Source organism: Taudactylus pleione, unplaced genomic scaffold (assembly GCF_031769625.1).
Source record: "Taudactylus pleione unplaced genomic scaffold, aTauple2 ptg000116l, whole genome shotgun sequence".
Lineage (NCBI taxonomy): Eukaryota > Metazoa > Chordata > Amphibia > Anura > Myobatrachidae > Taudactylus > Taudactylus pleione.
In genome coordinates this window covers 10646982-10661203 of record NW_028284518.1, presented here as the reverse complement: position 1 = coordinate 10661203, position 14222 = coordinate 10646982, and the positions used below count along the sequence as shown (strand labels likewise).

At 41.4% G+C, this 14222-nt stretch overlaps 1 protein-coding gene across 1 annotated transcript in view; it reads left to right on the top strand.

Moving 5' to 3' along the window:
- The window catches only part of BMP6 (bone morphogenetic protein 6), a 438277-nt gene extending 431125 nt beyond the window's left edge, over positions 1–7152 (top strand). The window contains exon 7 of the mRNA XM_088471775.1: positions 6126–7152. Coding sequence (XP_088327901.1) covers positions 6126–6275 — 150 coding nt within the window. The 3' untranslated portion in view covers positions 6276–7152. The remainder of the gene's footprint in view (positions 1–6125) is intronic.
- Positions 7153–14222: the final 7070 nt, after the last annotated feature.

Here is a 14222-nt window from a genome sequence, read left to right as displayed (position 1 = left end):
AGCAGGGAATGCAACAGAAGTAGGTAGTTGTGGATGCACTCCATATACAATGAAGAATGGTTTCATGGCAGAAGACTGATTATAGTGGCTTTTCTGAGAGAATTCTGCCCATGCAACAGATTGACCCAAGCATCCTGAGTTGAGGAGATATACTATTCCAAATCTTGGTTAATCCTATTCTGCAGTAGTTTGCTGTAGAATAATTGAATTTAATACCAATGTTCTTGCATAAAGTCTTCCAGAAATTTTAAGTGAACCGAGCGCATCGATCAAATAAAAATTTATTGAGAATATCTGTGTAAATGGAAAATAATAAAGAGAGAATCTATAGTACAGATGGATGGTAAACCTTTGAGAGATATGAAATAAAATATATAAAGACCATCTTCGAGAAGGTGTCTACTATAACCCTAATCATATTATGTTCATTGTAAAGAGGGAGATCAGTAACAAAATCAACGAATAGGCTGAAGTAAACCGGTAGGCTCCTGTGGAGGAATATTGCCCTATGCACAGACAGTACAAGCAGAAAAAATATCCCTGACATTACAAGACAGTAGACCACCAAAAATTTCTGGATATAAATTTCAAGGTGTTGTTGACAGCAGCATGTCCTGAAAAGCAAGAGCTATGAGCCTAGAACAAGAGTTTTGAGCATAGATTAAGGAGCACCAACATTTCATTAGGGGAAGGAGTAGGACCTTTCTGGGATGGGCCAGCATGACACAATTTTATTCCAGTATATTTTTAGGTGCAGAAGGTTTTCCGGTGTTCATCAATTTGAAGAAGCATGATAGACCATCTGTCATTCAGTGCTTGGCACCAGGATAGAAAGCAATAACCATGTTGAAATAGAAGTACAGAGACCTTTTTGCCTATTGAACATTTAGACGCATAGTCATTATAAATTGTTACAGATAAGACTGCACCTTACAAGAGCTATCTTTGCCAGCTTAACGGACAATTTTTAGGGTGAGGACAATGATGGGGTGAGGGCCAAGATATGGGGCAACTGTGGCTGAATATCCTTTAATAAACTGTCTGTAGTTGTTTGAGAAACCTAGAAAGCAATTGATAGCTTTCAGGTTGGTTGGGGTCAGTTTTGTATTGCTTTGACTTTCTTTGGATCCATCTGTAGTTTTGAAATAGGCAATGACCTACTGAACATCAGCCCAATGAACTGAGACAAATCTAGATGTCATCTAGAGAGACAACGATGTACTGTACTTATGTAAAAGGTATCAAAAATTTTGTTCATGAAACTTTGAAACACCCTGTGCAGTAATAAGGCATTACTAGATATTCATAATTGACCTATCTAGTATTGAAAGCAGTTTTCTACTCATCTCCTAGTTTAATGCCAATACAGTTATATGCACTGCAAAGGTCTAACTTGGTAAAAATGTTGACTACTTTGATGTGGTTAAATAACTAAGTAATTAGGAGAATTGGGTGTTTATTCTTGATTTTGATAGCTTGAGATCTATACAGGGATGAAGCTGACATCTTTTTTCTTCACAAAGAAGAGGTCCACCCCTGCGGGAGAAGATGATTTGCAAATTAAATCTTGTCCAAAGTTATCTTGAATATATATAGACTTGGATAACATAATGAGCTAGACGGACAGGTGTGCATTAATTAAGTTAGGTATGGAATCAGGAGGCAGACAATGGTCAAGCAAAGCAAAGGTCAGTGTCACAGGCACTGGATCAATAATGGTAAGTACATATTGAGGTCTGGGTCACAAACACAGCTTCATTGAGGGAGATGTATTATTAGGGCACATATTGTGCCTATAAAACTGACCCTGCTTTGCCTCTTATCAAGGTGAAGTAGGAAGAAGTAATGCTGAGATGTATTAATGTTTCAGCCACCAGAGTGCAGAAGAGAAACCCACCTCTCTAGCGATCGCTGCTGATGGCTATGTCATGCCTCCTGGTTAGCCCCAATGCACATGTGCGAAATCTCACAAAAATTGCAATATCTCAATCCTTCATGTCATTGTCCTGCACAATTATTTCTTTATCTAATGTATGCTGTATTACACATTTGTGGATAAACAAGTATAAAATGTTTGCTTTCATTGTCCAGTGTCGATCTCTCCCTCTCAGTAAAGCTCCATACTGATATGATCCATATCACATACTACTGTTTCATGCTCACGAACACAGATGAGCTAATCAGTAAGACCAGCACTGTCGGAGAGTAGGGTTCTCCTTGTTTACAACAAGTAAAACACTGCGCACTGGAGTTACAACTGTGAGGTGGGATGTGCTGCTGAATGGGGGGGGGGTCTGCCCTCCCTCGATAGCAGGTTAACACAAACACAATGTATTCAGCGCACTATCCTTCTATGCAAAATGACTGAAAAGCAAGTGTATAATGTAGTCAAAAAAATTTCATTTATTGTATTTGACACTAATAAATAGCATGCATAAATAAAAATGGAGCTAGGCTGTTAATTCTCCCTGGGTGGGTAAGAAATGTATGGCCTGTGGATGGGCTTGCTGTCCGCATGATAAATGGGAGGTTTGTGTGGATGGGACTGTCTCTTGTAGACAACGCGGCGTCCCGCTGTTGTCTGAGTGAATATAGTCAGTGGGTGGCTGGATGGGTCGGTGCCCGGGTGGTCTTCAGTGCAGGTGGGAGACCACTGGGGCCGTGGGGCTAGGTGTCTGGACCAGTAGGTCAGAGCTAGATCCGGACCAGGTGTCCTCTGGTGAGAGGAGACACCGGGGTCACAGTGTGTAGCCTGTCGCTGCCGTCTGTGGGGAGGGGAGAGCCGGTCTGCGACCCTCGCTGGTCTCAACCTGGCTGACCCCTCCACTTCAGATGCCTCACCTCTCACTCGCTGCCTGATGTGGCTGGATCCCTCCCAGACCTGTCCTCTTTGTCCGCGCTTCCTGCTGGGCGTTCTCCAGCTGTGTGGCTGGCGTGTCTGATCTCCGTCCTCATGCTGCTACTTCCGCATCGGGTGATGCTGTGGGCATCACGTGACTGAATACGTCTGTGGCAGGCTAGAAGGATGTTAGCACTGCCATGTGTCAACTCTGTGGATGGAACAGCAAGTCCAAATTGTAAAAGGATGAATAGGGTCTGGAATTGGGATGTGTGCTCCAATGCGTTTCTACCCCTTGGGGTCTTCCTCTGGGAGATAGGTATGTGTGTAGATCACTCCTACGGAGTTAAATAGGCTAGTATGTCCCCGCCTCTGTTTGTGATAGGTGGGTGCTTGTTAGCCTGTATGGCAGGTGTACCTGTCAATCTGTAGTTGGAAGGAGGCTGTCAAACTTAAGGCCAGGCCTACTTGTGAACATAATGTAAATCAATGTATCTGGAATGAACTCGGTTGCAACAGATTATATACCTATACCTGGTGCAAATAAATATGTTGCCACTTGGTGTATATATATACATATAGGGATAATAAGTAGTACACTAAATCTGATGTTTAAGTGTCTGTATGTAATTTGGATCTAGTCTAAATCGGGTGTATTACTGGGCAGGGTTCATGTTAGAAATATGTGCTAAGGAATATAGGTATCTGTTACTAACAGATGGGTGTCAATGTCATTCTAGTCACAAATAATGGACTTGACTTCATTGTAAACATTTAATCCCTGCAGAGTCAGGGTGTCCAAAGTTATTATTAGTTTCAATTCATCTTTGTTTATCTGTGCGGTGTAGTTCCCCCCTCTCCAATTGGGTTTGACCAATTTGAGGGCACAGAATATTATTTTGGCAGGGTCAGACTGGTGGAATTGTTTGTAGTGTATTGAAATGGGATGATCCTCGTTCCCTTTCCTTATGTTACGGATATGCTCCCCTACTCTCTGTTTGAATGGGCGAATGGTCCTGCCTATATATTGTTTCCTGCAAGGACACTCCAATATATATACCACTCCCTTTGTGTGGCAAGTAATGTGGTCTGTGATCTTCCATTCTAATTGATTGGAGGTGGATGTTATAGACATTGTGGGTTGGGTGGTTCTTACCCCAGTGGTGGTACAAGCTGTGCATTGGCCACAATGATAGAACCCCTCTTTATGTCTGTTTGCTGTGGTAGTCCATATGTTGGTCAGAGTGGTTTGTTTGTGATCCATGGGGGCTAGGTGGTTTTTGACTAGCTTGGTGCTGATGTCAGGTGCTTTTCTGAATACAACCTTAGGAGCGTCTGGTAACGAGGCTGCTAAAGCATCGTCATGTAGTAGTATAGGCCAGTGCTTATTGATTCTCCTTGTTTACATCCTTTGTGAAGCTTGAAGGGCAGGAATTGAGGTCCGAGATTAGGACTGTTACAGAAAGGGACTGTGTGCTTAAATTAAGAAGATCTCTACCCAAAGTGGAATTGTATTATACCTCTTTTCCACAAAAAACCTGGGTCCGACATGGGTTTTCAGACATGGTTCCAAGCCAGGTCAGACACCATTTACACAGCACCATCGATCTGGGTTATTCTCAGGTCAGACCCGTTCACACTGGACCTGGGTCTGCCCTCCTACATTTGGGAGGTCATAAAAAGTGGGAGGTGACTGCTCCACAGCCACCAATCAGCTCATTTTAGGCATGACCCATGTCAGATAACCCGGGTTGCGCCATTTACACTGCACCATTACCCAGGTCCATCCTGGGTCCGACCCTGGTAGCTACCTGGTTTAGATTGCTGGGTCACTTGACCCGGGTTATTTTTCGGGGACCCTTTTACACTGAGGTTCGACCTGGGTAGACCCAGAAAAAACACAGGTTTTTCCTCTGGTGTAAAAGGGGTATAAGGAAGTATCCACTCAGGTAGAAGCTGGTTAGTCAATGCTAGCTATGTGGCCTAATGTGTACAGGTAGCTGTACAATGTGACATATTGTGAACTGTGGGGAATACAATGAACGGGTTCACTGTGTGGTACATTGTGAACTAGGACATTACTATGGGGCATAAAATGAACTAGAGCATTATTATTGTATGGTACATTTACACAACTAGGGCAATATTATGGGGCATGAAATGAACATCGCATTGGAGAGAGGTGTCTAGCATTAGGGAGGGGACCCTTTCAAAATGCTATGGGACACACAAAGTTCTGGCTATGCCTCTGATTCACTGTACCGTATGTGTGCTGGATCTGTCAGAGATGGCTGAGACACACACAATGCTTCTTTTGCCCTGTTTTTAAACAGTCTAAGAGATCGATTCAAGTTAACTGTGACGGGCAAAAGCAGGCTTTATAAAGGGGGTGTTCATGTGTATGGGCAGGTGGTGGAGACAAAATTACGCAATTAAAAGAATTACATCATATTGCCCTCCTCCACAAAAACATGCAAATAGGGATGGGACATTAAAAGAAAACATTGGTCGTATCAATGTTTTAACTTTTTACCATTGGTCATAATTGTTAAGTGCTAAACATTGGTTCAGGAAGACTGATGGTTTCCAGTAAACTAGCTACTTAACAAAGCTTCAAGAAAGGGATTTGAACACCAACCTCTATATTCCTATACTTAACTTGTGAGCTATCAGTAACTGTGCTTTATGTGCACCTTGTAATTTAATTATATCCCCCTGTATTTTAAAATACAGATTGCTCAGCATGCCATACCTAATGCTGGAACTCACAACCTCATGCACCACAGACAAACACCTAACAAATGGAGCTATTTGTTACATAGTAAGCCTTCTAATTTTATGAAGCTAGTTGTAATTGTCAGTTGAAACTATTGCAGCTAAGCAGATATATGTACAAAGATATGCAAGTACCAATGTTTACATTATCTGATTAAATCCAACCAAAAATTATATTTCTATTGTGGGCAGAGTGAACCTTTAATCTTTCTCTATGGGGGGAATCCAGTTGCTGGTGACGTACTACCAGGCATCGCAGCGAGGCCTAGCTGAGCACATATTGGCCAGTTATGGTAGTGCCCATATCGCAAAATTTCCCCTCCCAACCCCATAGAGGTGCAATGCCAGTGGATGGTGATGTGCGGTTACGGAACGCCACATTGGATCGATGCCAATCAACTGAATTCCCCAATGAAAGACTTGTGTAGCTAAGGAAACATCTATGTAATAGGCCATTTACCTTACTGTTAGTGCTCAACCCTTTTCTTTTTTATTTCCCCTCATTGAACAGGTCCATCTTATGAATCCCGAATACGTCCCAAAACCATGCTGTGCTCCAACCAAGCTAAACGCCATCTCAGTGCTTTATTTTGATGACAACTCCAATGTCATACTGAAGAAATACAGGAACATGGTGGTGAGAGCATGTGGCTGTCACTGAGTGTCTCTCCAGAGATGTTAGAAGAAAGAGGAGTAAGGACCATCCAAAAGGAGCACTTTCATTCCACTACACATTGCTAATGATGACTGAAACATTAGGCAGGAACATCCGTAATGCTTATTAATAGAGGTCAGCTATGTGTATTACATGTACTTAAAACTGTGCACACAGGACGGTCATTTATCTGCAAGATGAACAGGAGTGAAATGAAATCTTCCAAAATGAAATGTTGCTAATTCATTATTAGTTAGCTTGGATCAAGCTGTTTTTCTATTAAAATAATATTTATATATATGATATGCATTAACCTCTGTGCTGCTTTGTTGGTCCCAGAGTCAGGAATCAGGAAAGTTTAGATTATTACTAAAATAGTTTCTTTAATGGAGTCAATTTTACAAGAATGTAACACCAGCAGTACTGGTCATTGATGCATCTGTAATCGCTGTATTCCAGACATCTCATATTACTGCTCAGAACAAGTCAGTGGGAAAATACTAAAAGCAGTGCAATATTACTCTGGTATTAACTCCCTGTTTACTGCCATAGACCTTGTACAGCACATAATAAATGAATGGGTCAACATTTCCTGGCACTGGATGAGTTAAATATCCACATGGATTTTGTACTTAACTCAAATATAAACATCCTTTCCAGGGACTTTCATTATCAGTATTTATCAATCTTAAACATCTCATAAGTCAGTGATTAAATTTGGCTCACTACCTAAAGAGCATTTAAAACTTCCATCGAGTGTAGTTTCATTGATATGTAGGACGTTGTAGGCACTAAACCACTGATAGCCAACCTGTGTTCCTATGCAGATTGTGGGACTACAACTCCTTCCATGTTCTGCGGCCTAGTCATTTACAATTTGTTCATCAATGGTCATTAAATCTTTAGTAATTCTAGACTTTATGTATGAGTTATTATTTTTGTCTTCCAACATGGGAAAAATGGACTTTAACATGTTAGGATATGTAATGCTTCAACTAAGTGATAAAATTAATATTCTGATCATTGCATTTTTTTTATCAAGGTATCCATTTTACAATATGAAATAAAAAGTAAACTATTGGACCTATATTTAAAATAAAAGTGAAGGAAAACATAGCATTGATACTATAGAGCAGTGGTTCTCAAACTCGGTCCTCAGGACCCCACACAGTTCACATTTTCCAGGTTACCCAGCAGGTGCACAGGTGTATTCATTACTGACTGGCACATTTTAAAAGATCCACAGATGTAACTAATTATGTCACTTGCGATTCTGTGAGGAGAACTGGAAGATGTGCACTGTTTGGGGTACCAAGAACAAAGTTTGAGAATCTGTGCTATAGTGCAACTTTAAGGGCTTCTTGAAGCTTGCTGTAGAGAGCTTAACTTATTTTCTGGAAAGTCTGTCTAGCAACTAACGTAGATGATGGGTGTTTTACAGCATAGGAATGGGCTAATTTTTATAGTTTTGCACTACTTCCTTTTTGCCATTACATGTTATTTTCTCCTTCCACTTAAGCAAATGATATAGTATTTTTAGGACATATAGGCATTTCTTTTGATGGGTTTTTATGTTCAGTCCATTGGTTAGGGGGCAAAAAAAAGGACCAAATCCTACTATGAAGTCACTTAGCTCTGACTAATACAGCCAGTATATACTGAAGCATTGTGTCTACCAATGTCTTGAGTTTTACAAGAATGTTACAGAACAGACACATGGCTGACAGTGGTGGAAAATATTGTCATATGCGGGTAATACACCAGTGCCACAATTCCCTGATCCCCACACACCGATCCAAAGGGGAAGCGGGGAAATACTGCATGTTAAAAATGATCGCCAGACCAATCCCAGGCATTGGGGATCAGGGAATTGCAGCAAGATGTTTGGGCCCCTTAAAGATATTGTTCCCATGAATTCTTACATGGGTTTGTCATCTTAACCAAACCATTGGAGGACCATACAGGATCAGTGGATATTGGCACTATAATCCATACCTGTTGACAATGTAAAAATCCCTCTCTGGGTGAAAGAGGTCCAGATGGGGTCATGTCACAACAAATTGGGTCATCACATTCTTGCTACATTTTGCTTTGCTTCTTGGCAATACTTCGCTGTGACAGAGCCATGATGATGCAATTAGGAATTTCATCAGGCCTTTGCCCTGCCCACTTTACCCAGAAAGAGATGTGATGCGGGAGACTTGTCCACTTTCCCAGGGGCCAGAAGACTCTTCCCCAAATACACGTGTCCCAGAAATTCCAGGAGAGTGGGCAAATATGCTGTAATCATAGACAAGAAATTCTGCAGAGTGTGGTCAAGATGATCATCACTTGGTAACATTACAGATGTGTCCACATACATCTTACCTTCGTGCACTACGTCGCGTTAAACATAACATGTGAGTACCATGCGACTCAGTAGCGCAGAGCGTCTTTGCGTGCAACTTTTTCTCCTACAAATGCAGTTTATTCGCACAGCGATGCGAATAGGGTAGCACAAGAAGCTTCTGAATAAAATGATATGCGGCATATCTATATCCTGCGGGTATCTATATTTAGAAATATCTGCATGCGAAATGCTATATCATTGTCACCGCCTCTGACACTAATGTAACATTTCACATTCAGATACACCCGCAGTTACACACAGAATATAGCATGCTGCATATCATTTTAATCAACAGAAGCGGTTTGTGAGTCTTATTTCCATCGGTCTGTGAATGACGCACTTGAAGGTAAAACAAACAAACAAAAAAATCACAAAAAGACGCTTGGCGCTGCAGAGTCATGCCACGCCATAGGCAAATGCAGGGGGGGTTTCCGTCTGCCTGGAAACCCCCCTCCCCAGCCCACACCATGACCACAATAGAAATAGTAATGTAATAGAATTTTACTAGTGCTGCATGTTCTTCACAGTATCACAAGTGAAATAATCATCACCACCTGTGGATCTTTTAAAATGTGTCAGCTAGTAATAAATATACCTGTGCACCAACTAGGACATGTGGAAAACATGCACTGTTAGGGGTGCACTGCTATAGACCATCAATAGGGTTAATTATTCATACTGTATAATAATACACTATCCAGTACATAAGGAGACCAATATGTACATATATGTCCAGGGCAGTGCTAGGTTCTTCTGCTGCTACCCCAGACTCCCAGACTTGCTCCAATGCTCAGGAATGGTGCCCACATCTGAAAAAAAAAACATCTCAGGCAGGATGGACCTTCTGCCGCATATAATGGTTACTGTGATCGCTGGTCCTGTATATGCTGGAATTATGCAACACAATACACTTTGTATGTAACATATTAAAGCTGGATAAGTGATAATTATGCCCTCTTCATGGACTGGCCACACTCACTCTAAAATCAGGCATTTGGAAACCCCCCTCTAGAAATCCTGCGTTTGCCACTGCATGGCATGGCGTAACTAGAAGGGCTTTTTATCACGCAAGGAAGTAAGCTGTATGTGGAGACATCTGTGATTATCATGGACTTCTCCTTATAAGGAAGTGTGCGCACCAAAACCATGCCAGAACCCTTCACTGCTGAAACAAGCACTCAGGGCTGTACAGTCATGGCCAAAAGTTGAGAATGACACAAGTATCGGTTTTCACAAAGTCTGCTGCTTCCATTTTTATGATGGCAATTTGCATATACTCCAGAATGTCATGAAGAGTAAATCAGATGAATTGCAAAGTCCCTCTTTGCCATGACAATGAACTTAATCCCAAAAACAACATTTCCACTGTATTTCAGCCATGCCACAAAAGGACCAGCTGACATGTCAATGATTCTCTCGTTAACACAGGTGAGACAGTGTTGATGAGGACAAGGCTGGAGATCACTCTGTCATGCTGATTGAGTTAGAACAACAGACTGGGAGCTTTAAAAAAGGAGGGTGGAGCTTGAAATCATTGTTCTTCCTCTGTTAACCATGGTTACCTGCAAGAAAACATGTGCAGTCATCATTGCTTTGCACAAAAGGGCTTCACAGGCAAGGATATTGCTGCTAGCAAGATTGCACCTAAATCAACTAATTATCGGAATATCAAGAACTTCAAGGATAGAGGTTTAATAGTTGTGAAGGCGGCTTCAGGGTGCCCAAGAAGGTCCAGTAAGTGCCAGAACCGTCTCCTAAAGTTGATTCAGCTGTGGGAATGGGGCACCACCAGTGCAGAGCTTGCTCAGGAATGACAGCAGGCAGATGTGAGTGCATCTTCACGCACAGTGAGGTGAATTCTTTTGGAGGATGGCCTGGTGTCAAGAAAGGCAGCAAAGAAGCCACTTCTCTCCAGGAAAAACCATCATGGACAGACTGATATTCTGCAAAAGGTACAGGGATTGGACTGTTGAGGACTGGGGTAAAGTTATTTTCTCTGATTAATCCCCTTTCAGGTTGTTTGGGGCACCTGGAAAAACGCTTGTCCGGAGAAGGAAAGGTGAGTGCTACCATCACTCCTGTGTCAGGTAAAGCATCCTGAGACCATTCATGTGTGGGGTTGCTTCATGAGTGGGCTCACTCACAATTTTGCCTAAGAACACAGCCATGAATAAAGAATGGTACCAAAACATCCTCCAAGAGCAACTTCTCCCAACCATCCAAGAACAGTTTGGTGACGAACAATGCCTTTACCAGCATGATGGAGTGCCTTGCCATAAGGCAAAAGTGATAACTAAGTGGCTCGGGGAACAAAACATCGAAATTTTGGGTCCGTGGCCAGGAAACTCCCCAGACGTTAATCCCATTGAGAACTTGTGGTCAATACTCAAGAGGTGGATGGACAAACAAAAACCCACAAATTCTGACAAACTCCAAACATTGATTAGGCAAGAATGGGCGGCCATCAGTCAGTATGTGGCCTAGAAGTTGATTGACAGCATGCCAGGGCGAATTGCAGAGGTCTTGAAAAAGAAGAGTCAACACTGCAAATATTGACTCTTTGCATAAACTTAATGTAATTGTCAATACTAGCCTTTGACACTTATGAAATGCTTGTAAATTTTACTTCAGTATACCATAGTAACATCTGACAAAAAGGTCTAAAAACGCTGAAGCAGCAAACTTTGTGAAAACTAATACTGGTGTCATTCTCAAAACTTTTGACCATGGCTGTAGAATTCGTTAGATTTGTGACCCACAAGCACTCATCCATTTGTCATTAACAAGTTGAAGGATCATTTTTCTGACCAGATCTCACTCCCAATACTCAGTTCCTTTCACCAGTTAACTTACAAAACATGGGGATCTAAGTTACCATCCCAGGACAGACCATGCCAGCAGACAGAATCCCGGTGCCGGAATCCTGATGGCTGCTATCCAGACAGTGAGTATTAGGTTTAGGATTAAGTTAGGGTGTGGGATAGGTGGGTTAGTGTTAGAATACTTACCTGCATGCATCAGGATTAGGCTGCATGAATTCTGACCGTTGGCATTACCAGTGCCAGGATCACGTACCCAAAACAACATGCATTGCCAAATCTGAAAAAGGGGTTTCTGTTCTGCAACCTGATAACCACTCTTTAAAAGCCTCCTTTTGCCATCATATTTATAATATAACCAGGTCAGTTCAGTTTTCTTTATTTAAGATCACGCTTACAGTACAATTAAGTCCATCACTTATCCAATAATTTCCATTATACAATTTTTGTAATTTATTTAATTTGACATACAATAATTTCCATACTATTTCCATAGGCAAACGCACGGGGGGTTTCCGTCTGCCTGGAAACCCCCCTCCCCAGCACACATCATGACCACAATAGAAATAGTAATATGATACAATGTTACTAGTGCTGCATGTTCTTCTCAGTATCACAAATGAAATGATTAGCAACACCTGTGGATCTTTTAAAATGTGTCAGCCAGTAATAAATATACCTGTGCACCAACTAGGAGATGTGGAAAACATGCACTGTTAGGGATGCACTGCTGTAGACCATCAATAGGGTTAATTATTATTACTGTAAAATAATACACTATCCAGTACATAAGGAGAACCAAAATGTACATACAGTCAGGTCCATAAATATTGGGACATTGACATAATTTTCAGATTTTGGCCTCTATTCACCACAACAATGGTTTTGAAATGAAACAAACAAGATGAGCTTTAACTGCAGACTTTCAGATTTAATTTGAGGGTAATTACATCCAAATCGGGTGAATGGTGTAGGAATTACAACAGTTTCAATATGTGCCTCCCACTTTTTAAGGGGCCAAAAGTAATGTGACTATCAACTCAAAAGCTATTTCATGGACAGGTGCGGGCTATTCCCTCATTATTTCATTATCAATCAAGCAGGTAAAAGGTCTGGAGTTCATTCTAAGTGTGACATTTGCATTTGGAATCAGTTACTGTCAACTCTCAATATGAGATCCAAGGAGCTGTCACTATCAGTGAAGTAAGCCATTATTGGGCTGAAAAATCAAAACAAACCCATCAGAGAGATAACAAAAACATTAGGTGTGGCCAAATCAACTGTTTGGAACATTCTTAAAAAGAAAGAACGCACCGGAGAGCTCAGCAACACCAAAAGACCCGGAAGACCACGGAAAACAACTGTGGTGGATGACAAAATAATTATTTCCCTGGTGAAGAAAAACCCCTTCACAACAGTTGGCCAAATCAAGAACACTCTCCAGGAGGTATATGTATATGTGTCAAAGTCAACAATCAAGAGAAGACTTCACAAGAGTGAATATAGAGGGTTCACCACAAGATGCAAACCATTGGTGACCCACAAAAACAGGAAGACCAGATTAGAGTTTGCTAAACAACATCTAAAAAAGCCATTACAGTTCTGGAACAACATCCTATTGACAGATGAGACAAATATCAACTTGTACCAGAGTGATGAGAAGAGAAGGAAAGGAACTGCTCATGATCCAAAACATACCACCTCATCAGTGAAGCATGGTGGTGGTAGTGTCATGGCGTGGGCATGTATGGCTGCCAATGGAACTGGTTCCCTTGTATTTATTGATGATGTGACTGCTGACAAAAGCAGCAGAATGAATTCTGAAGGCAATATTATATGCTCATATTGAGTCAAATGCTTCAGAACTCATTGGACAGTGCTTCACAGTGCAGACGGACAATGACCCGAAGCATACTGCAAAAGCAACCAAAGAGTTTTTTAAGGCTAAAAAGTGTAATGTTATGCAATGTCAATCCCCTGACCTGAATCCGATTGAGCATGCATTTCACTTGATGAAGACAAAACTGAAGGGAAAATGCCCCAAGAACAAGCAGGAACTGAAGACATTTGAAACCCAGCGTCTGGTGATGTCTATGCATTCCAGACTTCAGGCTGTAATTGCCTGCAAATAATTTGCAACAAAGTATTAAAAAGTGAAAGATAGATTTAGGATTGTTTAGTTTGTCCCATTATTTTTGGCCCCTTAAAAAGTGGGAGGCACATATAGAAACCGTTGTAATTCCTACACCATTCACCTGATTTGGATGTAATTACCCTCAAATTAAATCTGAAAGTCTGCAGTTAAATCACATCTTGTTTGTTTCATTTCAAAGCCATTGTGGTGGTGAATAGAGGACAAAATCTGAAAATTCTGTCAATGTCCCAATATTTATGGACCTGACTGTATATGTTCAGGGCAGTGCTAGGTTCTTCTGCTGCTACCCCAGACTCCCGGATGCTCCAATACTCTGAAATGATGCCCACATCTGAAAAAAAGCATTCTGCTCACACAGGATGGACCTTATTCCGCATCTAATGGCTTACTGTGATCCCTGGTCCTGTATATGCTGGAATAATGCAACACAATATACTTTGTATGATGCATATTAAAGCTGGATAAGTGCTAATTCTACCCTCTTCATGGACTTGCCACACTCGCTCTAAAATCAAGCATTTGGAACCCTGCGTTTGCCACTGATTTCCCATATGCAGAGTAATCTATCAAAATCACAGACAAGTATAAGT